The sequence below is a fragment of the Quercus lobata genome, chromosome 12 (assembly GCF_001633185.2).
Source record: "Quercus lobata isolate SW786 chromosome 12, ValleyOak3.0 Primary Assembly, whole genome shotgun sequence".
Classification (NCBI taxonomy): Eukaryota; Viridiplantae; Streptophyta; class Magnoliopsida; order Fagales; family Fagaceae; genus Quercus; species Quercus lobata.
This window is the reverse complement of record NC_044915.1, coordinates 11785913-11805794: the sequence shown is the minus strand read 5'-3', so window position 1 is coordinate 11805794 and position 19882 is coordinate 11785913. Positions and strand designations below refer to the sequence as shown.

Below are 19882 nucleotides of genomic sequence, written 5' to 3'. Positions count from 1 at the left end.
TTGAGCCTGTGAGGTCACCTACAATTAGTGCAGACATCTGAAGAAGTTAGGGCGTTGTACTGCCTTGCATTGTTTCTCTCTTGCATTCGTCCTTCAATAATTCTTGGATCAATCTTCTCAAATTTGTTTACGCTTACTATATGATTTTTTTTTTTAATTATCATTATTATTATTATTTTATAGAAATACACTTACTTTATGATAACAATGAATTAGAGATAAAAATGAATTAGAGTCCTAATTAATTTAATATCCATTTAGAAATTATAAAAGAAATAAAATTATATATATATTTTTTTAAATTTAAAATTTTAATAAAATTTTTGTAATTTGGTGAAGTCACATGATGCAATCATAGTATCTAAACCCAACTTTTATAGTATAAAATATGATTAATTCGAGTGGGTATACATTGGTGTGGCCCGTGTGGGTGGATTAGGGAGTTTGTAGCTGTGTTAGTGGGGCCTAAACTTGTTTTCCACTTTTTTAGATTATAAAGTATTATATACTCAACAACTGCATTGTGCTTGTGAAATAGTAAGTCCTGTCATTTTATCAAGTATCAAGCTTTGAGCAGTGTGTATTGTCACTGTGCAGTGGCATCAGTGCTGTGGAGTGTGAGCAGATTGTGCAAGTGTAAGAGTAAACTTAGCGTGTTGTCCTTGTCCTCTGTATCAAGTAGATTAAAAAATAGGAGTTACTAACGTGTGGGTACAGTTAAAAAGGAAAGAGTAATTTATTATTTTGACAGTTTTTTTAATTTTTTATAAAAAAATTTTAAAATAAATAATTAAAAGCACATATTAATCAAACCCTTAAAAAATATAACTTAAAATAAATGTCTGCGTTTATAGAAAAATATCAAGAATCAAGACTCAGCGCGTTGTCCTTGTTCCATCAATTATGTAGATTAAAAAATATACTCCCTCCGTCTTATTTTGTTTGTTCTATTTGAAAAGTCAAATTTTTTAAAGGAACATCATTTATTGTTTTGTCTACCTTTTAAAAATGTATAAGTTTCTAAAACTACCCTTAAATAAATTTATCAAAAAATTGAATTATTAATAAAATAGGGGTATAATAGGAACATTAGTAAATTAATGACTTTTATTTTTAGAAATAGGATAATATTTTGGGACATTCTAAAATGAAATAGATGACAAATAAAGTGGAACGGAGGGAGTAACTTAAAATGAAAGACTGAGCTTATAGAAAAAGATCGAGAATCAAGACTCAGCGTGTTGTCCTTGTCCTATTAATCAAGTATATTGAAAAAAAATAAAAATTGATTAAAAAATATAACTTAAAATGAATGACTGAACTTATATAAAAAGATGAAGAGTCAAGACAAAGAATAGAAAGGAAAAGATATAGATGGAGAGGCAGAGAGATAGAAAGATGAGAGATTTTTTCTTTTAATTTAGAAATTTATAATCACTATTTTAGTATATTTCAAGATAATTATGTTGTATTATTAATAAATTTGTCTAGTATTAATTTTGATTTTAACATATTTTAAGAATGAGTAATGAATTTGTTTCTTAAAATTTAATCTTGTTAGCTGAAGTTTGGCTATTTTTGTTTTTTTCCTATTTAATCTTTTGCATTTTATGATAAAATTGGGCTTTTTTAATGCATTTTATTGACCAATAAAGACAATTTTTTTTAAATTAAATATATAGCTAAATATTACACACACACACACACACACACACATATATATATATATATATATATTTTCAAGTGGGGGCCATTTTTTTTATTTGGAGGCCTTAAGCAATTGCATCTATTGCTTAGTCGGCCTTAATGTGTTTAATACTTCAAGGAACAAGTTTAAGTCCAAGTGTTAAAACCATGTAAATCTGTGCAAGAAACACATGAAGAAGTGCTGGATTTTAAAACTCGACAGCTAACTTGACAGATAACATCTATCTAGGTTTATAAGGGATCTTCAACCCGATACTCGACAACTGTTCGATAGATAACCTATCTATCGAGATTTACGAAAATCAGTTTTCCATATCTAATTTCACACATATTCATGTATATTTGTTTAGACTTTATTTTTTCACAACCCTAAATATATAAGGATTATTTTAAGGGCCATCACAGTGAATGAAACTTGATGCAAAGGTTTTGTTCAAGCACATTATGACCAGAGACAATTTGCCCTAGTTCATATTTTTCTTGAAGAAGCTACTGCGTTTGTACGTCGTAGGGTTTTGTAACTAAGGAACTTCGTGATCTTCATCGTGTTGATGATCTGAAGAACTTTGCAGCCAACATTCTTCTCAAGTTGGTGGTTAGTCAAGTACTTGAATCCGTACATCAATTGGTTAGTCACGTACTGGGAGCCGTGCATTGAAAGAAGAGATTATCACTATAGAACAAGTCCAATTGTGTATTGAGGTAATGGTTCAACTGTAGGTTGGTATAAGGTATTGAGATTCCTTTACTTGTAACTGTTTGTTGTGATAATAGTGGATTCTCAGGAGTGGTGATCTTAAAATCATTCGGTGGGGTTTTGCTTTGGAGGTTTTTCCTATTCGTAGATAAATCACCGTGTCAACTTTATTTTCCGCTGCATATTAACTTAGTTGGTAATTTGTTTGTGCTACCACGCGTATTGCATGTTAATTGAATTAATTAATTAACTTGGCTAATTAATTGGATAATTTATCACAATGGGTCAATACATTCTTGGCCTATCAGAAATAAAAATAGTAAAATACACAAAAGAACAATATAATAAAAGAGAATTCTTGCATATATAAATATATATATATATATATATATATTTTTTTTTATATATATAGTAAAATGATTTTACGTATTTCTCATAGGACAATGTTTAGCTATAAAATTAGTTGTAGTCTTAGGCTATAACTTTACTAAATAAAATAAACATTATTATATATTTTGAAAGTCTAATCGTTAAATTGCATGTTCTTTTCGCTCTTAATACATATGTCAAATTTGTGTCAATCAAATATTATTTACTATATAATTTATAAGTTTATATTTTATACATAATTTTAAACTACAAAAACTTGCAATTTAGGCTATGTTTGTTTCATGCAAGTGATTTTCCGAAAAATACTTATTTTCCGGAAATACTATTTTTCGGAAAAGAAAATATTTTTAAGTGTTTGGTTGTATTTCAAAAAATGTTGTGAAAAATATTTTCTGGTATTTGGTTCTATTGTTGAAAATGCTATTTTCCTACAAATTTTTCACACGACAATTCAACCCACGGTAGCAAACTCCGGCAATCAAAAGCCACAACCACCAAAACACCACCACCACACCACCGCAACAACAACAAAAATCAAAATCACACAGAGAGAGATTGGTGGGTCGAAAGCGAGATTGCGCAGAGGCGAGATCGAAGGTGCGATCGGCGCGGTGTGATCGTCGGATTGGAGCTCACGAGATCGAGCAGCGCGGTGCGATCGGCGCGGTGCTGCGATCGACGAGACCAGTGCGATTGGTGCGTGCGATCGTCGGACTGAAGCTCGGGGTTCGCCGGCGATCGTCGGACTGGACTGGAGCTCGGGCTTCACCTCTTCTTCCTCTCGCTCTCTTTCTCTCTCTCTCTATCTCTCTCTCTCTCTCTCTTTCTCTCTCTCTCGGTCCGGAATTCATTTGAAGTGAAAATAGAAACGGAAATTCATTTCCGTGGTCAAAGCGTTATTTTTTCAGTCAACTGAAATTGATTTCCGAAAAATAGAATTTTCCGGACCAACCAAACACCCGCATTTCCGGAAAAGCATTTCCGAAAATAATTTTCACCCAAAACAAACACAGCCTTAAACAATTTAGTGATGACATAACTATTAATCTTTAATTTTTTTATAAATTTTACAAGCATAGATGATATAAGAAGAAGATGTAATTAAATGGTAAATTTGTCAAAATTCATCTTTAATAAAAAGATATTAAGTAAAGTTATAATCTAACGCCTACAACTTATTTTGTATCTAAATTTTGTCATTTCTAATATTCTAAATCTTAAAATCAGTTCATAGCACACTGCCACTACTCTTGGAAATCTTACATGATTTTTAGTCTCATGTCAAAAACATGAGACAGAGAATGAAGGTTGAGGAAAAAAAAAAAAAAAAACACACACGCACACACATTTATCATTGATGCATTAATCAATGAGAACTAGCAAAAGAGAAAAGAAGAAATACACTATAAGCAGGCCGGCTCAACAACCTTAGAAGGTTTAGGTGAAAATTTTAATTGAAATCTTTTTTATATTTAAAAAGTAATTAAATAATATTAATTAATTTTTTTATATTTAAAATCTCTTTTTTATATTTATTTATTTCGTGATTTAATAAAGTAGTATTATTAAAATATAAATGACTTGATATAATATACATTAAATTATTAATTGATATATTCTCAAAAAAAATTATTAATTGATATAATAACTAATAATAATTATAAAGTAAAAACTTGCATTAAAAATATATATATATTAATTTGAGTGGGTATACATTGGGTGTGGCCCATGTGAGTGGATTGAGTTTATGGCTGTGTTGGTGGGGCCTATAACTGTTTTCCACTTTTTTTAAATTGTAAAATATTATATACTCAACAACTGCACTGTACTTGTACAGTGGTAAGTCCTGTCATTTTATCAAGTATCAAGCTTTGTGCAGTGTGTATTGTCACTGTGCAGTGGCATCAGTGCTGTGGAGTGTAAGCAGATTGTGCATGTGTAAGAGCAAACTCAGCGTGTTGTCTTTATCCTTTCCATCAAGTAGATTAAAAAATATAACTTAAAAGGGATGACTGAGCTTATAAAAAAAGATCAAAAATCAAGACTCAACATGTTGTTCTTGTCCTGTCAATTAAGTAGATTAAAAAATATAATGTAGAATAAAAAATAGAAAAAGATCAAAAATCAAGACTCAGCGTGTTGTCCTTGTCCTATCAACCAAGTAAATTAAAAAATATAACTTAAAATGAATGACTGGACTTATATAAAAAAATGAAGAATCAAGACGAAGAAAAGAAAGGAAAGGGTAAAGATAGAGAGGCAGAGAGATAAAAAGATGAGAGATTTTTTCTTTTGATTTAGAAATTTATAATATCTATTTTAGTATATTCTAAGATAATTATGTTGTATTATTAATAAATTTGTCTAGTATTAATTTTTATTTTATCATATTTTAAGAATGAGGTAATGAATTTGTCTCTTAAAATTTAATTTTATTAACTAAAATATAGTTATTTTTGTTTTTTTCATATTCAATTTTTTACATTTTAGGATACAGTGAGACTTTTTTAATGCATTTTATTGACCAATAAAATGACTAAAATACTTTTTTTTTTGTAATTAAAATATATAGCTAAATATTACCCACACGCAAACACACACATATATATATATTTTCAAGTGGGGCCTTCTTTTATTTGGAGTTTTAAATAATTACATCAATTACATCTATTGTTCAGCCGGTCTAGTCCAATCTCAAATGCGGGTATTTAATAGAGTAATTTGAGAAAAGGTTTTTTTTATTTTTTATTTATTTTTTTGATAGAGAGAAAGGTTCCTTTTAGTTTTTTGAAAATGTTCCTTTTTTTCGTACCATTCTTGTTCAACTTTATCTTCTTTTCACAAAGACCCATTCACAGTCTCCACCACCTATACAACAAGTAAAAGGAAAATAAGAAACTATTGTGGAATCATTCATAATGGTCACAGTAGGTCACTCTATCTAAAAAAAACCTGGAATGCAACAACTGTATAAATAAGCTTCTTTGAGCTTAGTACCATATAGCAGAACCATACCACCTTGAAGAACATATAAACATTTCTGTAAGATTGAACATATGGCCTGTTGGCTTCCCAGTAAATTAATCCAACAGTAATTAAGCTACATTAAAATGAATGTCACAAATACCATCACAAGGTGGAATTAATGTTATGGCCTCTTCTTTTTGCTGTGGCTTCTCTCATGAGGAAGAGAAAAAGAGATTTTTTAATTTTATTTTAAATAAAACGAAGTACTGAAAAATCTCATGTTACCATCATACACATGTTAGCATTCATATCCAAAATGTATGATTATATAAAACAACGTATCCACTCCAAATTATACATGTTTTATTACAAAATATTACTGTAATACAACTTCTATATAAGCACTGCAAAGGGCAATCACTCTCATCTCAGATCTCCACATAGTCTCCCTACAAAACCTGTAACAAGTATAAAGTATAAATGCTAAAAAGGAATTTACAAACAGTGGAAAGGGCAAATAAAAGGCACTCATAGAAAAATACATAGAAGCAAACAGAGACATAAAGCTCCACTCTACTATGAACATTTATAAAATATACTTATGGATTGTACGTATATAACAGACGGTCACAGATATACAAATATCCAAAGCTTCTACTCATTTGTGATCCGATTTTTAGTGGCTAGCTTGAACCACTTTTTTTAAATTTATGTGCATATTTGACTTATAGTCACTGGACCCATTATAACCCAAAAGTACAGAGGATGGTGTCAAAATTTATTATACTCGGAGATGTTTGGTACGTATGTTTGAAAATATATATTTTATTATTTAAAATATGTGTAAAAATATATATAGATAAAAAAATATATAAAAAAAATGTATAATAATATTTAAAAATTAAAAATATATGTTTGAGTGGATTTACTAAACAACCCATACTTTTCACTCAATTATTGAGCCATACTGGGGCCTTCTTGCCTTTTTATTCTTGTCTTCACAGAAACCATTATTGAGGAGCACATGGGGCTGTTGTTAAGTAGTAATTATTGAGCAGTTGTTTCTCAAAAAAAAAAAAAAAAAAAAAATTATTGAGCAGTGGAGCCGTTGTTCACATTTATCTGGTGATTTCTAAGTGGACTCTTGAATTTACATAACTAGCCTTCTTCACAGCCAATTTAATCTTCCTCCTCTCATATCTCAAACTACTCTCCATCAGCTAAGCTTGCTACGTTTTCTTTCATCCAACAAGAACAAATGGCCGATGCAATCCTGTATGGCCTTGTACGGAAGATCATTGAAAGCTTGGGCTCTGCCACTCTCGATCAGATTGGATCGATCTGGGGTGTCAACGATGAGCTCGAAAAAATGAACAACACTGTTCTCACTATTCAAGCTGTGCTTCAGGATGCAGAGGAGCAGCAGGTCCAGAACAAACAAGTCGAGCACTGGCTCAACAGGCTCAGAGATGTAGTTTTTGATGCAGATGACTTGCTGAGCGAGTTCTCCACTCATGTGCTTCAGCGTAAGGTGATGGGTGGTGATAAAATGGCAAAGAAGGTACGTATTTTCTTTTCAAGATCAAACCAACTTGTTTTTAGTTTTAAGATGGCTCGCAAAATAAAGGCTACGAGGGAGAAGCTTAATGATATAGCAACTGATTGGAAAAAATTTCACTTGAAGTTGGTAGAGCGTCCTTTAAAGATACAGGATGTGACTAGGGACAGGGACCAAACTTACTCATATATAGGTGAAGAAGAAGTCATTGGGAGAGAAGAGGATAGGAAGGCCATCGTAGATCTATTGTTGGACTTTGATGTGAAAGACAATGTCTCATTCATATGCATAGTGGGGATTGGAGGGTTGGGGAAAACCACACTGGCTCAATATGTATACAATGATAAAAGTGTCAATGATTATTTTGATTTGAAGATGTGGGTGTGTGTATCTGATGACTTTGATGTTAAAAAAATTACTGAAAAGATAATTGAATCTGCAACTAGAACAAAACCTGAAAATCTTGGGATGGATCCATTGCAAGATAAACTCCAGGATCAACTCAACCAAAAGAAGTACTTGCTTGTATTGGATGATGTTTGGAATGAGAATGAAGAGCGCTGGTGTAATTTGAAAAGACTTTTGATGGGTGGTGCAAAGGGAAGTAAGGTGTTGATAACTACAAGGACTAAACTGGTTGCAGAGATTACCAGCACAATCAAGCCGCCGTATTTTCTAAGTGGCCTGCCAAAGGATAAATCTTGGAGTTTATTTAAACGAATGGCATTCGGAGAAGGACAAGATACCACTGATCCTGATCTTGAAACAATTGGAATGGACATTGTAGGAAAATGTCAAGGAGTGCCTCTTGCTATAAAGACAATAGGGAGAGTTTTATATTTTGAAACAACAGAAGCTGGATGGTTAGATATCAAGAATAATGAACTTACAAATGTAACTCAACCAAACAATGGTATTTTACCGGTTCTAAAATTGAGTTACGATCATCTTCCATCATATTTGAAGTGTTGTTTTGCATATTGTTCATTGTTTCCTAAAGATTATGTAATTGATAAGTTGACATTGATACAATTATGGATAGCACAAGGATTTATTCAATCACAAGAAAAGAACAAACAATTAGAGGATATTGCCAATCAGTACTTCATGGATTTACATTGGAGGTCCTTCTTTCAAGAAGCAAAAGAAGGCGGCGGCATGAATATGATGAAGTTTAAGATGCATGATTTAATCCATGATCTTGCACAATCAGTCTCAAAGAGTGAGTTTACTCTGGTTGATTCTAATGTAAACAATGTCAATGAAAAAGTTCGTCATCTCTCATTTTCAATTGACAATGTTTCATTTATTAGGGAGAATTTAAGCACATTGGTTAAAGCAAATAAGATGCGAACATTTATTTTGGCATGCGATCCTTGGGTTGTTAAAGGGGAAATAGTGGAAGATTCAATTCTCAAACCACTTATTTCTAGTTTTAAATACTTGCGTGTGTTAGACCTACATCAGTTAAGAATGAAGACATTGCCAAATACCATTGATAAGTTGATGCATCTGAAGTACCTTGATCTCTCCGATAATGAAATTGAAGTTCTCCCTAGTTCTATAACTAGATTAGTGAATTTGCAAACATTAAAGCTCTCTTACTGTACTAATCTTAAGGAGTTACCAGCTAACATTCAAAAATTGGTCAGCCTCAAGGACCTTAACATAAAAGGTTGCAAGAATTTGACTCATCTGCCACGTGGATTTGGGCAATTGACTTCTCTTCAAACATTAAATCTCTCTACGTGTGTGATGCTAAGAGAGTTACCAGCTGACATTCAAAAATTGGTCAGCCTCAAGCACCTTAAAATAAATGGTTGTAAGAATTTGACTCATATGCCATGTGGATTAGGGCAATTGACTTCTCTTCAAACGTTAAACCTTTTTGTTGTGAGTAAGGGTTCTTCCAAGCATTGCGGTGGGCTAGCGGAATTAAACAAGCTAAATGACTTGAGAGGAAAATTAGAGATTAAAATTTTGGCATGGGTGAAAGATGCTTCCTCAGAATTCAAAGCAGCAAATTTGAAGGAGAAGCAGCATCTCAGTGAGTTGAAATTAAGATGGAATTTGGAGGGTGATGATGCCGTAGATACCTGTGATGATGAAAATTCCATGGATGGCCTCCAACCACATCAAAGTTTAAAATCTTTGGAAATGGAGGGGTACATGGGTGTGAGAGTTTCAAGTTGGCTTTCATTCTTAACAAATCTCGTTGAATTAACTATACACAATTGTAAGAAGTGCCAATATTTGCCACCGTTGTATAAACTCTCAACTCTCCGAAAACTACATATTGAGTGTATGGATGGTCTGGAGTACATGACAGACGGGGATATGAATGATGAGATATCTGCTTCACTGGCATCACCATCAACATTTTTCCCATCCCTTGAGGATCTCTATATCTATAAGTGTCGAAATCTAAAGGGATGGTGGAGGAGTGTGGATAAGGGGAATGAGGCAACAACGACATCAACAATATCATCATCATCATCATCATCAACTAATCACTATCACCAACACATACCTTCCTTTCCGCGTCTTTCTCTCTTTCATTTCTGGTATTGCCCTAATGTGACTTGCATGCCGCTATTTCCAAATCTTGAAAAAGAGCTTTGGTTGGAAAATAGCAGTTTGAAGCCGTTGGAAGAGACAATAGAGATGAATAATAGGGGAGTAAGGGCTTCTTCATTTCCGTCCTCTTCCTCTTCCTCTTCCTCCTCCTTCTCCCCTCCTCTCTCCAAATTAAAGAAATTGCAGTTGAGTCTGGAGTTGGAGTCTCTGCCAGAGGAGTGGTTTAAAAACCTAACTTCTCTTGAGACATTAATCATTTGGGAGTGTCCCAATCTGACGTCACTTCCCGAAGGGATGAGTCACCTTACCTCTTTACAGAGGTTGGAAATCTGGAGATGTCCCCAATTAAAGCAAAGATGCGAGAAGGAAAATGGAGAGGATTGGGATAAGATTTCTCACATCCCAAATCTTTACATCTCAGATAGTATATTTTGAGAAAAGTTGAACTACTGCATACGCTTCCCTGGTATGTTCTTCACTCTTCTCTGATTTTTTTTTTTTTAAAATTTTAAAAACTTCTTTGATAATTTCTATAATTCCAGACGCAACATTTTAAAACCAAAATTAAAAAACTCTATAATTTCTTTTTATACACAAAAAAAAGAAAAAAAAAAAAAAGACAGAACATTACGTTTTCCTTTTCCCCAGTTTCTTTTTCTTCTCCTAGATATAGCCTGGGCCTCATTATATGGGTTTCTGAATGTGTGATTGATGCTGAAATTGCAGAAAGAACAACAAGATTTCAAATGGGAAGAAGAAAGCGTAAGTATTATATAAGCAAAACTCTACATTTTTTTAATTTGTTTTGATTTTAGTTGTTTTTACGTAAAAATATGAAATTTTATATAAATCTTTTCTGGGTTTCATTTAAAATATGCTTTTTTTTTTTCTTGCTGGGTTCCATTTTATGGACATGTTTGCAGTTATTCTTGACGTTTCAGAAGTTGGCACACAAAATTCTTCTAGACAAAAATGGCTGATTCAGACATGGATGATGATAATGACAAAAAAGTAGCACCGGTGTTTTTTTTTTTTTTTTTTTGGGTGTTGTTGCTAAGAATATGTTTTTGATCCGTGTACTTCTATTAATAACCTCCTCCTGCCCTGTGTGATCAGCTGTAGCATTATTAGGATTACAACTGTGGCTTTCTACTTCTTCAGTGTGCTAGAACCCCTGTTTCAACCTTCTCTTGGTAAACAAGGGTGTGCCTGTGAAGAAAAATATTGACCTATTGTGTCTACTGGCAAAACTAAAATTTTATAGTTTACAATAATAGCTTGGTTCACATGGGCATAAGAAAATATTTTGAATTATTGAACTAATGAATTAAGGAGGGGCATACTATCTATGGCAAGATTATTGTTGCTGTGTGTTTTAGGTAGTATTTCCTTTTTTAATGTCCCTGTAGTTCTAAACTTGCTTGTACCTTCTTGCTTTTGTGTTGCAATATAAATCCACAGACCATTTCCAATGATTTCAGTGTATCTAAACTTGATTGTACAGTTTGAAGAAGAGATTGCGAGTTGGTCACTACTGACACCAGTCATCTTACTGCACTAATAATTAGGTTTAAGGACATCTAGGTTGAGATTGGGCTTAAATAATCACTGGATATGGTTATAAACTCTGGAGAACAAATGCAAAAAGGATAATTTAAAAGAAGAGGAAGAAAAATAAATAAAACAGAGAGAGAGAGAGAGAGAGAGAGAGAGAGAGAGAGAGAGAGAGAGACGGAGATAAGATTGCCTCAGAATCAAAAGAAGGCCATTTTAGAGTTTCAGCTAGAAAATAATTACTAGAATCCCTATTGTCAGTAGGGTGCAACCACTTCAAATTCTTAAGTATCGATGTTTTTAGTTATTTACCCATAACTTGCATAAAACATCTGCATAGTGTTTTATTTTATTTATTTATTTTTTTCTTCTGATGTTTTGGAAAATTTAATTACTATTTCTATATGTAGAGATATTTTGAAGCGCAAAGCAAACATTTGAAAGGGTGTTAGCAAGAACAGGGGACGATTGGTAAAAACTTCTCACATCCTAGGTATGTGCTTAATTGTTTATTCTATACTGTTTTCTTATGATGAGAAACATCTCAGTTGATCTCATATGCAAAACCAATTGGTCCTCATTCAAACTTTAGGGTTCTGTAATTGTGCAACAAGTCAGCTAATGAAGCATAGGGAAATCAAGGTTTTAAAGCAAAAAAAAAAAAAAAAAACTTTTTTTTTTTGGTTGCATTTGAGGAACGGAATTTGGATCCTCTATGAATCAAAAAATAAAAAGTCATTACCGGAATGACCTCTCAATTTGCCCAAAAAAGGTTGAGAAGGAAAAGTAAAGAATTTTTACTTCTCCTTCAACAAATCATTTCTTCTTTAATGGTAATGTTCATACTTTTTTGGTTCTCTCTCACTTTTCCACTGTGTCTCCCATGACCTAGAAAACCTGACCACTCAATTGCAGTGGCTTCATGTAACTCATCAATTTATTTCATGCGGGATTTTTGAAAGAATGTTGCATTGTTGTGTTATGTAGTGAGTGAAAAAGACCATGCTTTCAGCATTTGATTTTGTGTTGGGTGTGGGTCTGCTGCGAGGTTAATGGGGGTGACAATCACCTGCATTACATTATTTTGACTTGATTCATTCTGCTTTAATGTTGTTAAATATGTTTTTTTTGTTTGCTTTCTAGTTTAAAATTGTCAAGCTTTTTTATCGAATTTTTTTCCTACTTTAAAATTCCATCTTTTAGGTTTTGGGTTGTGCTTTTCATTATTAGGTTATGAACATCTTACTGCCATGGCATTTACATTACATGGATTGTGCTTCGTTGTGTTTTCTTTAAGTGAATGCATAAATACATTGTTGGTTTCCTATTTTTTCTGATGGTGAGGGAGTTTTAAAGTTATTTTCTGAATTTCTCTACTGCATTTGATGTCATGTGATTGATTGGTATGTTATTTAGAGTATGATTCTTTTTTTAAATATCACTTTTTTATGTTAAAACATATAAGAAATTAGAAAAGAGAATGACTGAATTAATGAATGGAAAAAGAGCAATTGGATGTGGGGCTTTCCATTTTAATTTATGAATGGTTAAAGCATCTTGGTTGGTTGCTAAGAAAATGTAAGAGAAGGATGTAATTTATGTTTTGAATCTCATGATTTTGTTGATATGCTTAGTGTATCTTTGGTACCAATGATAAAATGTTTGGTTGTGTTTGTTGTAATGTGACCTTGTGGGGGATTCTGTGGAATCGGTGCTTTACAGCCCAGCCAACTGATGCAAGTCTACCAGTGCATTGCAAAGCCCCTCATGCCCGCCTGCAACACATATAGATGTGGGGCTTTGCTCTGCTGCCATTGGATAAAGACTTTGATGTGCCTCTTCCGAACACCTTAAGGTTTTCAGGGCACTAGTTAGCATTTACGATCCTAATAATATTGGTTTGAATTTGGGAGATAGTTTTATGAATATATAGCATACAATTGAATATTTGTTTATCTATCAGTATATTTTATTGATGTTTATCAGAATGGAGCTCTTTCTTTGTCTTTGTGTTTCTGTGTAATTTTCTATGAGTGCATTTTTTCATTCTAATATGCTCTTTGCTCTTTTTCTAAATTCAAGAGCAGCATTTGTGAATCTTATATTTTTTACAAATTTTGTAGAGAGAGACCTGTGAACTGTGAAGGTCTGAGAAGAATGTGATTTACAAGTGCAGTGGTTCCTAGCAGAAACCTTGTAAAACAGGTTTCATCATGGGCAGTGAATTTGAGAAACAAGACAGCGACATCATTTCAAATTTTCTTGAATTATTGGGCTTTGATGGTTTAATTGGTTTTGAAAGTTCTATGGAAGAAGAATGTCATGATATTGATGAGGCAAGCTTGTTGTATAGGAGGAGAATTGGGTCAAAGATGATGGGATTTAAAGAGAAGACAGCCCTCATGACTGCTACCATGTTTGAAAGCAAGGGTGTGTTGAATTATATTCTGGAAACCAGTTTTATTGATGTTAACCAAGCTTCTGGTTTGGACGGGTTTCTGCACTTCATTTTTGTTGCTGCTGTGGACTTTGCTATTTAAGGTGAGGTTATTAAACTCTTGCTTGAAGCTTTCTGCACTTCATTTTGTCTTGTTGCATACTGTATATTATGTACACACCTTGTTCATTTTAATCTTGTTATTTCTTTTCTCTATAGTGAATGTATTTAAATAATATTGTGTAATAGAACATGTATTGGTCTGGATTTGATTTCTATGCATGATAGGAGTGCAATAACTGGTAAAATAAAATTAACTTTTTAATAAATTCCTTCTTTTGTTTTAATAAAAAATAATCTCTTTCCCTCTTCCTCACAAGATAAGAGAAGCTGCAGCAGGAAAGAGAGAAGGGGGGGGGGGGTTGTAGAGGTCATACATAAGGTCCACCATGTGATGGTAACTTGGAGTTAGAGAGTTAGAGATAGATTTATTTTTTACATTCATTAGTTTAATAACTGATGGATTCATAGAAGAACACGTGGCATCTATGTATCATGGACAATAAGAATTGGTGATATGAACCCATGGCTGCCAAAATAGCAAAGTTTAAGGAATCAAAATAGCAATCCCATTTCAGTTCGGCTAAAAATTTACTGGGCAAAAACTTTAAATTCTTTCAAACGGTCCTAACTTTTTTCTAATATAAAAACCAGTTGTGTAACTCTTTAATAATTGTTAGATAGATAAATGATTAGTTTTTGAGTAGTTGGAGGTCAGGATTTTCTCAAATTAACCTTATCTTATCTTATTTTAATCTTTGTAATCTATCGAAAGCCGGCCAACACTGGCAAGGACGCACTCCTATATGTACCAAAGTGGTATCAGAGTGTGAGGATGGACAAAGGAGTGTAGTTTAACAAAATGTCAGTTCTCTCATGACTAAGTCAGCAATAAATGCTTGAGAGAATCACAGAGATTTAAACTTGAGGCATTCTCTTCCACAGGAAAGGATGGAGAAGCACACTTTGCTGCTTCTAGGAAGCACTCAGAGGGAAGAGGACAGCAAGAGGGAAATCACTGTGATCGTGGCATGTATTGTAGAAGAAGATGGAGAAGTCATTATGGATTTAGAGCAAACAAATGAGCAAGAAACGCCAGGTATCTCACTGCATGCCATTAGTGGTGACCAATGCACCCAAGGCGATGAAGGTATCTGGTTGAATTAATTAATAAGTCTTGTTTGGAATGTGCCACTTACATAACATGGATTTTTATTTATTTTTTATTTTTTTTGTAGTCTTGACCTCTTAAGGATAGTTAGCATATCATTAAATCATAATGCCTCCTTGGACAATTAGATGTTTTATATTTGTTGAAAAAATAAGTTAAAAATAATATAATTTTGGAGCTTTTTATTCACGAGTACAGGAATTCATTTTTCTGATTAAAAAATTTTATAATTGAATGCCTCGTAAAAGCAATGAAGATAACAGTAGCTTGCAATTGGGGAAAAACAAATGGTACTAAAGAAACGTGTTACCAGCTTTAATTATATCGTAAACAAGTCCCTTGTTTTCTATGAACTTCTTGTTTTTATGTCCATCAGTGTCATGAAATCTGGAGTTCCCCTAGTGGAAAAAATTATTGCCTTGAGAAAATAATTTTGCAAGTTAAAAATGAACACCAAAACTTTCTTTCTCCAATGTTCTCTAGAAGAAGTTATTCAGAGCCCAGGAAAAAAACATCCAACTTTGGTTCAAATTGAAGGTGGTGATATTTCCCTTTTCCTCTAGAATTTTGAAATTGGTTTCCGTTGATTAACTAGAGCATTGGAGAAAGCTTCAGCTTTTTCCTCCTCACAGGGGAATGTGCCATTGATTAGACTACTTACATTACTAAGTTTGTGAGTTTTATATTAAAGGAGTGGAAGGATAAGATCAATCCATTGGGAAGGAAAAGAAAGGAAAGAATTTGTAGTGTCCATTTTATTGTGTTGTTCTGTCCTCGGGTTTTTTTTTTTTTTACAAGTTGGTAATATTTTCCTGTCATATCAATCTTTTTCAACAACTATGAATACCACAAAAAGTTTTGGAGGTCAACCCAATTAGTGAGAGAAATCATGTGTTCTGAATATAAGATGAGGTAAATTGATGGTTGATGAGGAACAAACAATCAAGGTGTTTGTCATTGAGGGATCTTGGAATTTTTTTTACTTCTTGTGTTCCATTTTAAGTTAATATTAGATTTGTATGTGGTATGTCTGCAGCTATTTTTGACATCTGACAAGTTGGTTCGTAAGATTCTTCCAGACAAGGGATCCATTTCATACATAGATGACAATGAAGAGGAAAAAAAAAAAAAAATCGCACTGGTGTGGTTTTTCTTCTCCAAGTTGGGTTTTTTTTTTTTTTTTTTTTTTCGTCCTCTCTTTGGCTAAGCATATGTTCATAATTCGAGTACTTCTGTGTTTGCCAAAATTGTTATGGTTTACAGTATATTTGATGAAGACATGAAGTTTTTTATTATTGTAATAAAGCTTTACTTATTGATTTATAGAAGGGGGGAGAATTAGCTCACATACAAACCTGCTCCTTTCCTGTGTTATTCTTTCTTATTTTCCACTTGAGTTCAATGGCATATTTTCACCAGTTGGCACGGTACTATCTTGATAAGCTTTAGCATTATTAGGATTACACTATAGCATTTGACACCTTCAGTATGCTAGAACCACTGTTTAGTGTTCTAAACTTGCTTATTTCTTCTTGCTTAGGTGTTGCACTACAAATCCACAGACCTTTTCCTATGATTTTGGGGTAGATTGTACTGTTTGAAGAAGAGATTGCGAGTTGGTCATTAATGACATCAGGAATCTTACTGCAATAATGATTAGGTTTAAGCATTTAAAGGTTGAGATCAGGCTTAAGGAATAGCTAAATGTGCTTAGAAACATTGTAGAACAAATGCAAAAAGGATAACACGGAAGAAGAGGAAGAGAGAGAGAGAATATTGTCTTGGAATTACAAGAAGGCCTTTTTGGAGTTTCGACTACAAAATAATTGCAAGAATCTTATTGTCAGTGGGGTGCAACCACTAAAAACTCTTAATTATCCATATCTTGCTTACATAAATGTCGACAACATCTGCATAGTGTTTATTTTTCTGCTGATGTTTTGGATGATTTATTTACCATTTCATATTTGAAACACACACACACACATGGGGATTGGTAAAAATTGAAAGGGTGCCAGCAGGAAACAGAGGACAATTAGTAAAAATTGCCCACCTAGAGTTTGGAGGGAATGAACCTATCCATCAGAGTTGGTGCTTTTTCAAAAATAGGGCTCTGTAATTGTGCAACAAGTCAACTATTGAAGCATGGGGAAATCAAGGTTTTATAGTTTACAATCGTAGCTTGGTTCAAAGAGTTGAAATTATAAAAGTAATGAACAAAGGACTATATATATGACAAAATCAAGGTTATATTGTCTTTTAGGTTCCATCCAAAGTGACTCCTTTCCTGTCATCCTTAGAGTTCTAAAATTTAAGATTTCTTCTTGATTTTGTGTTGCATTAAAGATTTATAGGCCTTTCCCAATGAGTTTGGATCTCATAACAGTGATTATAGTTTTAGAAGAAAAGAATGTGAGTTGGTATTAAACGGCATCTGGCTTTGTTCTGCCATAATAATCAGAAGTGTTAAGGATTTTAAATTTGAGATTGGGCTTGAGGAGTAGCTGGTTCTGGCTAAAGTTCTGCTGAGCAAAGTGTGTGTGTGTGTGTGTGTGTGAGGAAGAAGAAGAAGAAGAATCACAGTAAGTGAGGCTATTTGAAATCTCATTTATTGTAGTTGTAGTGCGTCTAGATTCCTGAATAATGGTCCTTCACTTTTGTCTCTGCATTTGTTCAAATATGTTCTTATGCTGTGGCCTGTTATATCACTCTAGACATTATGTTGTAAGGATTTGGTAATTATGTTCCAATGCTTTGGGCTGTTATGTCTATTTAGACTCATGTCCCTAGATTTGTTCATTATTATATGTTCTTATTTCATCACCAGTATTTTTTCTCATGCTCTAATGTCCTCCATTTTGAGATCAACTTGAGCTTTGGTCTTCAATTAAAAATCTTTACTCTAATACAGGTATCTCTTATTATTGTAGGTAATTTTAGCTTTACATAAGAAATTACAGCGAAAATTGCTGGAGCTACTGGCATGGATTTTGTGTCCAAGAAATTGAAGCTGCTTATACATGGGCAGATTCTATAAATGGATGGGAGTTCCTTCCTATGCATTCGAGTGCAAGATATGCACATTATGTTACAAACATGTAAGCATGAATTACAATTTTCCCTACTCAATTGATGATCTTGCAATGCATTCAATTCTTTCTTCTTGGTTGGCTTTATAATTAACACAAATGAGTGGTGTGTATTAGAGATCATTCCATCTTGTTCTCCAATGGGGAGAAGGTACTTCAATTTAGCTACAGAATGCACTTGCATGATATAGATACAGATAAATGTATAAGAGTAAAATTTTTTTGTTTCCATTTGAATTCATAGTTAGGTATTGGCTTTGTCTCAATTAAATAAGTAGGACTTATTTCCATAAATCATTTTTTTTTTTAAATAAAAAAAAATCATCTGTTCTCACCTAACGAAATTAATCTAAAAATAACATGAGTGCGTTTTTTGTTTCTAATTTGCTCTTGCTCTTTTTTTTTAGTAAACAGTAATAGCATTTGTGAATATTATACTTGGTTCAATCTTTGTAGAGAGAGACTGTGAATGTCTGAGAAGAGTGTGATTTCTATGTGCAGTGATTTCGCGTAGAAACCTTCTGAAACAAGGTTTCATCATGGGCAGTGAATTTGACAAACAAGACAGTTTGCAAAAATCTTTTCAATTTTTCTTGAATTATCAAACTTCGATGATTTAATTGGTTTCAAAAGTGATGTGGAGAAAAGAATGGCATGATATTGGTGAGGCAAGCTTGTGGTATGGGAGGAGAATTGGGTTCAAAGATGATGGGGTTTGAAGGGAAGACAGCCCTCATGACTGCTACCATGTTTGGAAGCAAGGTTGTGTTAAATTATATACTGGAAACCAGTTGTTGCTGTTGTGGACTTTGCTATTTCAACTGAGGTTGTTAAGCTCTTGCTTGATGCTTCTCCACTTCATTTTGTATATTGTTGCATACTGTTGACTATGTACGGTACTCCTTGTTCATTTTATTCCTGCTGTTTCTTTGCTTTGTTATAGTAATTGTCTTTACGTAATATTGTGTAATAGGACATTTATTCGGGGTGGATGTTTATTTCTGTAATCATTCATTTTGGACATGCATGGTAACAGAAGTGCGATGGTTGGCTACATATAAATTATTATTTTAACAAATTCATTTTCTTTCTTTTTTTTATTAGGAAAAAAAAAAAAAAAAAAAAAAACTTTCCCTCTTCCTCATAAGATAAGAGAATAGTTGCACCATGTGTTGGTAACTTGGGGTTGGAGGGAGGTTTATTTTTGACATTCACTAGTTTAATAACTGTTGCATTGGTAAAAGAACGGATGACATTTTATGTGTCACGCACACTAAAAATTGGTGATATGAGCCCATGCCAGCAAAATAGTGAAATTTAAGGTCTCAAAATAGCAACCCCATTTCAGTTCGGCCATAAATTTACCAGTAAAAACTGAATACTTCTTTCAAAGTCCTAAATTGTTTCCAACAATTTCTGATCCTTCTTCCTACGCTATACATCCATGTAAACTCTATCTTAAACTGTAATGTGCTTGTTCTCAAAAAAAAAAAAAAAAAAACCTTTAATGTGCTTGTTATGAGAATAATTTTTCAAATTTGAACATTGTAGCCTCTAATATAAAAACCAGTAGTGTAACACTTCAAAATTTATCAGATAAATAATTAATTTCTGTGTAGCTGGAGGTTATGATTTCCTATATTAATCTTATCTTATTTTGGTCTTTGTAATTTAT

At 33.1% G+C, this 19882-nt stretch overlaps 1 protein-coding gene across 9 annotated transcripts in view; it reads left to right on the top strand.

Moving 5' to 3' along the window:
- LOC115970932 (disease resistance protein RGA2-like) overlaps positions 1-19191 on the top strand; it is a 55873-nt gene extending 36682 nt beyond the window's left edge. Inside the window, exons 1-9 of one of the 9 annotated variants that reach the window (XM_031090562.1) lie at positions 6907-10362; positions 10623-10658; positions 11861-11943; positions 13574-13991; positions 14723-14811; positions 14893-15097; positions 16155-16259; positions 18049-18216; positions 18709-19191. In XM_031090562.1, coding sequence (XP_030946422.1) covers positions 7020-10331 — 3312 coding nt within the window. In that variant the 5' untranslated portion in view covers positions 6907-7019 and the 3' untranslated portion in view covers positions 10332-10362; positions 10623-10658; positions 11861-11943; ... (4 more) ...; positions 18049-18216; positions 18709-19191. Of the gene's footprint in view, positions 1-6906; positions 10363-10622; positions 10659-10819; positions 10908-11012; positions 11572-11860; positions 11944-13573; positions 13992-14722; positions 14812-14892; positions 15098-16154; positions 16260-16658; positions 17701-18048; positions 18217-18708 lie in introns of those variants that run through there. The other 8 variants (XM_031090560.1, XM_031090558.1, XM_031090563.1 and 5 more) reach the window with 8 other exon arrangements.
- The last annotated feature ends 691 nt before the right edge of the window (positions 19192-19882 follow it).